This window comes from Littorina saxatilis, linkage group LG6 (genome assembly GCF_037325665.1).
Source record: "Littorina saxatilis isolate snail1 linkage group LG6, US_GU_Lsax_2.0, whole genome shotgun sequence".
Classification (NCBI taxonomy): domain Eukaryota; kingdom Metazoa; phylum Mollusca; class Gastropoda; order Littorinimorpha; family Littorinidae; genus Littorina; species Littorina saxatilis.
Genome location: NC_090250.1, coordinates 57,350,108 through 57,360,998, shown reverse-complemented (window position 1 = coordinate 57,360,998; position 10,891 = coordinate 57,350,108). Strand labels below are relative to the sequence as shown.

Here is a 10,891-nt window from a genome sequence, read left to right as displayed (position 1 = left end):
ATGACGTGTTCTTTGCACAGTTTTTGCTGACAGGAGTTGCTCCCCTTTGACCGTTGGCTGCATTTTATTGACTGTTTTGTCTCATTTTTGTAAATGTTTTTATTTTCTTTAGGGGAGATAATTACGTGTTCTTAGCACTGTTTTTGCTGACAGGAGTTGCTCCCCTTTGACCGTTGGCTGCATTTTATTGACTGTTTTGTCCCATTTTTGTAAATGTTTTTATTTCCTTTAGGGGAGATAATTACGTGTTCTTAGCACTGTTTTTGCTGACAGGAGTTGCTCCCCTTTGACCGTTGGCTGCATTTTATTGACTGTTTTGTCCCATTTTTGTAAATGTTTTTATTTCCTTTAGGGGAGATAATTACGTGTTCTTAGCACTGTTTTTGCTGACAGGAGTTGCTCCCCTTTGACCGTTGGCTGCATTTTATTGACTGTTTTGTCCCATTTTTGTAAATGTTTTTATTTCTTTTAGGGGAGATAATTACGTGTTCCTAGCACTGTTTTTGCTGACAGGAGTTGCTCCCCTTTGACAGTTTTGCCTCTTTTTACTTTTACTTTTAAATTATTTTATTTATGGGAGCTAATTACGGTTTTTTTTGGGACAGATTTTTTGACAGGAGTTGCTTCCCTTGGACCATTTCTTTCAGCCAGCCAGCCAGCCAGCCAGCCAGCCAGCCAGCCAACCAACCAGTCAGCCCATTTCTTTCAGCCAGCCAACCAGCCAGCCAGACCATTTCTTTCAGCCAGCCAACCAGCCAGCCAACCAGCCCATTTCTTTCAGCCAGCCAACCAGCCAGCCTATTTCTTTCAGCCAGCCAGCCAGCCAGCCAGCCAGCCAGCCCATTTCGTTCTTTCAGCCAGCCAGCCAGCCAGCCAATTTCGTTCTTTCAGCCAGCCAGCCAGCCAACCAGCCAGCCAACCAACCAGCCCATTTCAGCCAACCAGACCATTTCTTTCAGCCAGCCAGCCAGCCAGCCAGCCAACCAGCCAGCCCAACCAGCCCATATCTTTCAGCCAACCATCCAGCCAACCATCCAGCCAACCATCCAGCCAGCCTGCCCATTTCTTTCAGCCAACCAACCAGCCAGCCAGCCAGCCCATTCCGTTATTTCAGCCAGCCAACCAGCCAACCAGCCATCCAGCCTGCCCATTTCGTTCAGCCAGCCAACCAGCCAGCCAGCCAGCCAGCCAGCCCATTTCTTTTAGCCAACCAGCCAGCCCAGCCAGCCCATTTCTTTCAGCCAGCCAGCCAACCAGCCAGCAACCAATCAGATCATTTCTTTTAGCCAGCCAGCCAGCCAACCAACCAACCAACCAACCAACCAGACCATTTCGTTCAGCCAGCCAACCAGCCAGCCAGCCCATTTCTTTTAGCCAGCCATCCAGCCAGCCAGCCCATTTCTTTCAGCCAGCCAGCCAGCCAGCCAGCCAGCCAGCCTGCCCATTTCTTTGAGCCAGCCAGCCAGCCAGCCAGACCATTTCTTTCAGCCAGCCAGCCAGCCAGCCAGCCAGCCAGCCAGCCATCCAGCCAGCCAGCCATTTCACGTAGTATATGACATTGACCTTTTTGTTCTCAAATGGGGCAACTATTCTCAAATGGGGCAAAAATTCCGGAATGGGCTTTGTTATTCTCAAATGGAGCAAAAATTCCGGAATGGGCTTTGTTATTCTCAAATGGAGCAACAGTTCCGGAATGGGACTTTATTATTCCGGAATGGGTCACGTATTCTTAAATAGTAATATTCTCAAATGGGGCAAGCAACAATTCCGGAATGGGACTTTATTATTCCGGAATGGGTCACGTATTTTTAAATAGTAATATTCTCAAATGGGGCAAGCAAAAATTCCGGAATGGGACTTTATTATTCCGGAATGGGTCACGTATTCTTAAATAGTAATATTCTCAAATGGGGCAAGCAACAATTCCGGAATGGGACTTTATTATTCCGGAATCGGGCATTTACGCATATTCTCAAATGGTACAAAGATTTTTAGGGCTACAACATTTTTGGGGGGTTGTTGCGCATTGCAGGGCAGAAAAATCCCGGAAAACCCCTGCGAGGGTCGTTAATATCTGCAAAAGATACACAAAACATGACCCGTCCAATCGCCAATCCCCAAATAATGTTTTCACGTCATTTTACACTATTTTGGGTTGAATAGTTGCCTCCCTTGCCAAAGTCAGTCGGAGTTGCTTCCCTTGGACCCTTTTCATCACAATGCCGCCATTTTCTGTCTGCATCTTCCCGCCGATGTTTTGGCCCATATTTACGGCGTTTTCTTCTTCTTTTCGCTTTTTTTGCCCTTCTTATCATGGTTAGCACTTACATTACTCATTTAGGCTTCCATTCATTTTATATTTCAGTCTTTTTTTTGCTTATTTTACCCGTTTTGAAACATTTTCAGCCTCTGTGCAATTGTTTTTCAGGGGAGCTAATTGCGCTTTTTCTCACAATTTTTGCTAACAGGAGTTTCTCCTCTTAGACCGTTAGCTTCATTTTTCTCGCTTTTTTCCGCATTTAAACTCTTGTATTTAGGGGAGGTAATCACACTGTCTTCCCACATGTTTGGCTAACGAGTTGCTTCCCTTAGGGTACAACACTACCTCAACTGTTCACATCGATTTCTCCCCTCCTCCATCATTTCTCTCCGGCCAAACTACGCCTTACCTATGTCACGGGTTACGGCTAGCGCTGAAATGTCGTCGTCGCAGCACAACCAGCAGCAGCAGCAGCAGCAAACCACACGGGCAGTTTTGTAACGACACGGGCAGTTTTGCTGTTCGACACGTCCAATGTTGTGACTCTGGATTTTAAACACAAGTGATAATAAGTATTCGTCCTTGCTGCTGTTCATAACAGCAAAAGTTAACGACTCAGCTTCTACAGATGTTTGCACAGGTTAGTACTTTTATATACAATTATGTGGGTGGTGTTAGGGTTAGGGTTGAACAGAATGTCCTCAACAGGCCAAATGTTTCTCGCCTCTTAAGGACATCATATTTACGGTTATATGATAATTAGAGTGTTTTCGCCCTCACGGCTTTTGATGACATACACAAGTGTATGCGTGTTTAGGTGATATCAGCCATCTGCACTTAGGGCAGAATATATAGGTGATATCAGCCATCTGCACTTAGGGCAGAATATATAGGTGATATCAGCCATCTGCACTTAGGGCAGAATATATAGGTGATATCAGCCATCTGCACTTAGGGCAGAATATATAGGTGATATCAGCCATCTGCACTAAGGGCAGAATATATAGGTGATATCAGCCATCTGCACTTAGGGCAGAATGACCGAGGTCTTTTACGTGCTTTTACCCTTTTAAACTGACATCAACCACATAACTATGTTTTTCGTCCGTCATTATTCATCTAGTCCTTCTCTGCATGTTCTGCCTCCACGTTCGTTCAGAAACTCAACAACAAACTGTGCGCAGATAGTGTCACCATTTTAATTGACTTAGTATTGCTTCTCCCGTCATGCGTCATTGCGGTGAAAAACTGAAAAACAACAACAATAATAACATAAGACCAAAACACTACTTGGCAAACGAGTCCGTACCACGGAACCACACACACCACTAAAACAATCTTCACTGATACCGTCCCACTAAGCATCCAAATATCGGAGTACGTAAAATCAAATTGAACAAAAGCAAAAGCACGTTGTGCCGATGAACCCCAAAAGTAAAACCAACGACACGCATTCCAATCCACCTCACACAAACAAATTATCGAACAAATACCTCAAAGAAACTTTTAGAAATAAAATGACTGTACTTACAACATGTGAGCGTACATTAAACTAAAGATGTTTCAGAATCAAACGGGACCTGGTGCTGGCTGACCAGTACAAATGGCGGCTGCCAAACCAAAAAGGGGGAAGGGAAGTCACCCAACACAAACCAAGGAAAAACAACTCTTGGATACAGAACACTCCCCGTCTGATATCTTCTTGATATCACTATTCTTAGAGTTCAAAATATACTCAAAACTTAAAAACGACTGAATAGCTTTAAGCTACAACACACGCACAGTTTAAAGTCAAAATAAAGCTTGAAAAGGCTTTAAAAGAGACGGCGCGAATAACAGCATTGTCTGAGTTCAACTCATGAGGGGCCTACAAAGGCACAAGCTCTGTGATAGGCCTGGTATAGTTCACAGGCTCCTGGTTCTTGATCACACGAATTTCTGCTGACCGTACCAAAGTGTCACTGTCACTGGGGAAAGTGCGAATCACCAAACCAACTGGCCAGTAATTTCTGTGAGTCTCTGCATCCTTGAGAAGAACAAGATCGCCTTCCTCGATGTTCTTTTGCACAAGAAGCACTGCTGGATTATGGACTGCACAAGCCGCTTTGCACCGATGATCCAGAAGCCGTTAGATCGAAGTGCTCCTTCCGTGAAATGCCGACCTTTGTGCTTCACTTTCTTGTGGTAGTGTCGAACTAGCAGAGTTGACACGTGGTGGTTCTTGGGAAGTATCACAGGGTGCACACTGGCTAGCCCCATGGTCTCTTTAGCATTGCAGAGCCTGCCTCCAACACGAAGCAGACCTTCCTCGTCCAGGTAGGGTAGACCTAGACAGCTGTGTACAGGGAGGGGGGCTGTACGATCTGAGAGGTCCACGTAGTGTAGCTCTGCGCAGAGATCGTCAGCAGACAGGTCTTGCAGAAAGTCTCGGTCGTTCGAGGCGTACTTGTGAAGTCTGATTTTGCCTTTTTCCATCAGATCGGCTTGGGTGCGCTTGATGAGACTGACAGCTTGTTCTTTCTGGGGCAGCGAAGTTACCCCGTCGTCGATGTAGAAGTCACGAGAGACAAAGTTCTTCACATCTTCTTCACTGGAGTGTTCTTTCTTCACTGGATCCTTCTTCAGAGATATGTCGAGAGCATGGGCACGACTGACGGCTTGTGAACGGTTGTTCATGGGGATGGATCTTGATGATCTGAATGGCAGGGGTGCTGACCATCGACCACTGTCATTCTTCTGAAACTGCTGATCCATCAAGTCTAGGAAACGCTTGTCCTCGACAGACAGTCCAATCTTGTCATCCTCCTTGGTTCTCTGGAAGACCGTATCACCAAGGCAGTCAGCCTCTGTGACCTTGAAGTCGTTCGTGCACGGCTCGAAGATGGTCTCTCGGTCAGATGTGACTGAGGTTTTGTCCACACGAACAGCTGAAGGTGATGATGGTTTGTGCATCCGATTCAAGCAGACGTCTCCGACTATCACCCAACCAAGAGGCAGGTGCTGAGCGAAGGGAGACATAGGGGGACCAGTCACTTGTTCCGTCACATGATGCGCTTCTGGCAAGTCACGCCCAATAAGCAAGGCAATGGGAGCTCTGCCGTGAATCTGTGGAATGTTGTGGGCAATGTTTCGGAGATGGGGGTGATGCTGAGCTACTTCTGGTGTGGGGATTTCTGTTCTGTCATTTGGGATGTTTGCACATTCAAGCAGGGGAGGTAACCTCATAGTCTTTCTTCCGTCATGGGACTGGACGCACAATCTGTCTGCACGACGCCCACTGATGGTGCTTTGTCCTGCACACGAAGACAAGGTGTACAAGACTTCTTGTGATGATACCTGTTGCTGGTTGAACAAAGATGGGGCAGCCAGTGACCTATTGCTCTGGTCATCGATGATTGCGTAAACTTCCTGGCTTCTCTCTGGTTGGCCTTCTGGAAACACATGGACTAAGATAACCTTGCCACAGGACCTGCTGCCACTGTTATCTCCACACAGCCGTGTGCACTTGGACTTGACGACCTCCTCTCTCTGGCCCTCCCCGCCGTACTCCGAAGAAGGGGCTTGGGGTCGCGCAGGCTCACGGTGCATTGCTGTCAAATGGCCTTTGTCGCATTTGCCACACTTGACGACTGCTGAGCATTTGCTTGCTATGTGTGTGTTCGACGACAAGCACTTGTAACAAATGTTATTGTCTTTGAGGAAAGTCTTTCGCTCCTGCCAAGATTTGGCTCTGAAAGCTTTACACTCTGTCAGAGAGTGTTGCGTCTTGTGTATGGGGCACTTGACGGATGATTCATCAGCACTATCTCCATTGTCATCAATGGTCGACTTTCGATTGAAAACATCGTGACGTGTTCGTTCCCGTTGATCGTGACCTCTTTTGTCAGGCTCAGCAGCAAAGCGAAAAGCTGGGTCATTGTACACTTTGCTCACATTCCTCAGAAACTCTACAAGGAAAGTGAAGGGAGGGAATGGAACTCCATGCTGCTGCTTGTAGTTGGAGGCCTGTGTGATCCACTTCTGCCTGATGGCATGGGGTAGTTTGCAAACAATAGAGTTCACCCCTGCTGAAGAATCATACAGCGCAAACAGCAACGACAGCTTAGGATTCTCCTTGGCACACTGAATTTCATCAAGAATGTCGCAAAGTTCGTAGAGTTTCCTACTGTCTTTGTTCAGTGACGTCAGTTGAGGGAAACGCTCTAGTTTTGTCTTCAAGCATGATTCCACTTGTTCCGGCGAACCGTAGCGGTCATCCAGACGTTCCCACAGGAGTTGCAGCGCTCGCTGAGGATTCGCAGGATTTGAAGAACGCAGGCTGTACGCGTACTTGCTTGACTCAGGTCCTAAGTTTTTAACCAGCAAGTCCAGTTCTTCTTGCGGCGTAAGATCCAAGTCTTTCATGACACTGGAAAAACTATTGCGCCAAACTTCAAAGGACTCAGGCTGTTCATTGAAGACTGTCAACCTGGAGAGAAGTAGGTCCTTCTTCAGTAGGAACTTGGCAAAGTCAAACTGCGCGCCAGTCCCTGCTGCTGCATTCTGATGATCAGACACATCAACTTCAGTGTTGTGTTGGCTGTAGAGGCTAGCCACATACTTTCTTGTTTTCTCCTCAGCATTCTCAGCAGGCAGTTTCAAAGTAGGAGAGATACTTCTTGCATGCGATAGATTGCCAATGCTATTCTCATCTTCTAAAGCGTTTGCTTCTGCTTCAGCAGCTGCTGCTTCTTTCTCTTCTTCGAGGAGCTTCAAGTGTGCGTCGCATTCGCTTTTAATGCGTTCATTCTTTGCTCTTTCTCTCATAATGTCAAATTCTATGCGTGCGAATTGGAGTCGTGCACGTGCGGCCTCTGCCTTGGCACGCTTACGCGCTGCAAAGCTGCTTGTGGCCGAGGTGCGGCTTCTGTTTGACGAATGATCCTCTGACATGATGTCCGCTTACAGTTGGGGCAACTGCAGAAAATTCTTCAACATCCTCAGTATGTAGCTGTGTATGTTTTTTTCACTGTTCTGCCTCCACGTTCGTTCAGAAACTCAACAACAAACTGTGCGCAGATAGTGTCACCATTTTAATTGACTTAGTATTGCTTCTCCCGTCATGCGTCATTGCGGTGAAAAACTGAAAAACAACAACAATAATAACATAAGACCAAAACACTACTTGGCAAACGAGTCCGTACCACGGAACCACACACACCACTAAAACAATCTTCACTGATACCGTCCCACTAAGCATCCAAATATCGGAGTACGTAAAATCAAATTGAACAAAAGCAAAAGCACGTTGTGCCGATGAACCCCAAAAGTAAAACCAACGACACGCATTCCAATCCACCTCACACAAACAAATTATCGAACAAATACCTCAAAGAAACTTTTAGAAATAAAATGACTGTACTTACAACATGTGAGCGTACATTAAACTAAAGATGTTTCAGAATCAAACGGGACCTGGTGCTGGCTGACCAGTACAAATGGCGGCTGCCAAACCAAAAAGGGGGAAGGGAAGTCACCCAACACAAACCAAGGAAAAACAACTCTTGGATACAGAACACTGCATCTACTTCTTATCTATCAGTACCTATCTCTCAGTCTTGTCAAGCATTATCTACCTCTACCCAGTACAAAACAACAACTACCTACAACAGCACAACACACACACACACACGAGTACAGACTCATGCACGCACGCACGCACGCACGCACGCACGCACACACACACACACACACACACACACACACACACACACACACACACACACACACACACACACACACACAGACACACACACAAACAGTAACACTAACACATGTGCACAAAATGAACACACACACACACACACACACACACACACACACACACACACACACACACACACACACACACACACACACACTAACACTAACACATACACACACACTAACACTAACACATACAAACACACACACACACAAACACACACACACACACACACACACACCCACCGCGCGAGAGAAAAAGACTACAGGGAGGCATTGACGTCAAAGACTTTCGACCGTGACGTAATTACGTCACTATTCTTGGTTTACGGTACCATTCGGCGGCTTTGCTACGAGTATGCCATAGTCTTGGTTGGCCGAGACCTTGCACCGTTCTATCAGACTGCCTGGCTGGCTGTTGCACCGCGAATTCCTCCTACCGCCTACGCGTTTTTGTGGTTTAGGTCCCAGGTAACATTATGAAGTTTTAATACGATCAATCGGACCTATTATCAAGTTAGTGTATCAACTTTTCAACGAGCTGCGCCCAGTAGTTTCCCAGCAATAAGCTGTTAAGTCGAGACACACACACACACACACACACACACACACACACACACACACACACACACACACACACACACACACACACACACACACACACACACACACACACAATTACAGTCTGCTGAGCCCTAGTACTAGCGTACTCGGGGATTAATCTTTCATGTAATCTCTGGTGGCGGTCAGATGGGAATAAAGCTTTTCAAAAAATTTTTTTCGTTGACCACAGATGTGAAGGTTCAGCTCTCCGTATGTATTTTCAAGTACGTAGCGAAGAATCGGATGGGAGTGGGGGAGGGGGTATATTGTTTAAAGGATGGCATAAATCTGATTGAACAAGAAGTGTTCTTGTGATTGGGTTGCTGTTTTTCGTTTCATAACCGTTTTATTTAGATTTCTGTGCACTACATTGCTTTTTATATTTAGTCAAGTTTTGACTAAATGTTTTAACATACAGCGGGAATCGAGACGAGGGTCGTGGTGTGTGTGTGTGTGTGTGTGTGTGTGTGTGTGTGTGTGTGTGTGTGTGTGTGTGTGTGTGTGTGTGTGTGTGTGCGTCTGTCTGTCTGTCTGTCTGTCTGTCTGTCTGTCTGTCTGTCTGTCTGTGTGTGTGTGTGTGTGTGTGTGTGTGTGTGTGTGTGTGTGTGTGTGTGTGTGTGTGTGTGTGTGTGTGTGTGTGTAGAGCGATTCAGACCAAACTTTATGACATTTCACATGAGAGTTCCTGGGTATGGTATCCCCCGACGTGTTTTTCATTTTTTCGATAAATGTCTTTGATGACGTCATATCCGACTTTTTGTAAAAGTTGAGGCGGCACTGTCACACCCTCATTTTTCAATCAAATTGATTGACATTTTTGTAAAGCAATCTTCGACGAAGGCCGGACTTAGGTATTGCATTCAGCTTGGTGGCTTAAAAATTAATTAATGACTTTGGTCATTACAAATCTGAAAATTGTAATGACATTGTTTTCATATAAAACCATCCAAATTCACGTTCATCTTATTCTACATCATTTCCTCATTCCAAAAACATATAAATATGTTATATTTGGATTAAAAACGAGCTCTGAAAATTAAAAATATAAAAATTATGATCAAAATTAAATTTCCAAAATCGATTTAAAAACAATGTCATCTTATTATTTGTCGGTTCCTGATTCCAAAATCATATAGATATGATATGTTTGGATTAAAAACACGCTCAGAAAGTTAAAACGAAGAGAGGCACAGAAAAGCGTGCTATGCAGCATAGCGAAACCACTAGCGCGCTAAACAGGCTCGTCAATTTCACTCCGTTTTGCACAAGCGGCGGACTACGCTCATTGTTAAAAAATGCAGTGCGTTCAGTTTCATTCTGTGAGTTCCACAGCTTGACTAAATATAGTAATTTCGCCTTACGCGACTTGTTATTTAGTGTATTCACATGCCACCTTTCAAGACTTATTTCTTTGTGAAATGTGTTGCGCAACATGATTACTTCGAAAGAAGAATAATCTCAAGAGGATTCACATTGCAAGCAATGAACGACAACCATTTTTTTTAAACCTGAAATATATTTGTTCACATAATTTTGCAAACAAATATCGTCCAAGTAAGAAAAAGAATTGTGAACAAGACTATGACAAAAAAAGGTCAGACCTTTTAAAACCCACAATTCCTTGTTTTAAAGAAATACTGTACCGATAAATAACCAGGGCAAGGCAAGACAAAAAGGCCCCTATACCGGGGGTGTAAAGAAATACTGTACCGATAAATAACCAGGGCAAGGCAAGACAAAAAGGCCCCTATACCGGGGGTGTAAAGGCAAGACAAAAAGGCCCCTATACCGGGGGTGTAAAGGCATTCCCCGCTTCTTTTCTGTTTTTATATTTAGTCAAGTTTTGACTAAATATTTTAACATCGAGGGGGAATCGAAACGAGGGTCGTGGTGTATGTGCGTGTGTGTGTGTGTCTGTGTGTCTGTGTGTGTGTGTGTGTGTGTGTGTAGAGCGATTCAGACTAAACTACTGGACCGATCTTTATGAAATTTGACATGAGAGTTCCTGGGTATGAAATCCCCGAACGTTTTTTTCATTTTTTTTATAAATGTCTTTGATGACGTCATATCCGGCTTTTCGTGAAAGTTGAGGCGGCACTGTCACGCCCTCATTTTTCAACCAAATTGGTTCAAATTTTGGTCAAGTAATCTTCGACGAAGCCCGGGGTTCGGTATTGCATTTCAGCTTGGTGGCTTAAAAATTAATTAATGACTTTGGTCATTACAAATCTGAAAATTGTAAAAAAAAACCAAAATGTATAAAACGATCCAAATTTACGTTCATCT

The 10,891-nt window shown here is 44.9% G+C and overlaps 1 protein-coding gene across 2 annotated transcripts; it reads right to left on the bottom strand.

Annotated features, from left to right (window-relative positions):
- Nucleotides 1-3,395: 3,395 nt before the first annotated feature.
- On the bottom strand, nucleotides 3,396-7,826 carry LOC138969597 (uncharacterized). Of its 2 annotated transcripts, none has more exons than XR_011456509.1 (2): nucleotides 3,792-7,826; nucleotides 3,396-3,508 (listed from the first exon to the last, which is right to left on the bottom strand). XR_011456509.1 is itself a non-coding variant. In XM_070342453.1 (2 exons), the coding sequence occupies exon 2, from the start codon at nucleotides 7,190-7,192 to the stop codon at nucleotides 4,244-4,246; it is 2,949 nt and encodes a 982-aa protein (XP_070198554.1). In that variant the 5' UTR covers nucleotides 7,193-7,382; nucleotides 7,666-7,826; the 3' UTR covers nucleotides 3,402-4,243. The 2 variants fall into 2 exon arrangements, 1 of the variants encoding a protein (XP_070198554.1); XM_070342453.1 differs by having other exon boundaries at nucleotides 3,402-7,382; nucleotides 7,666-7,826.
- Nucleotides 7,827-10,891: the final 3,065 nt, after the last annotated feature.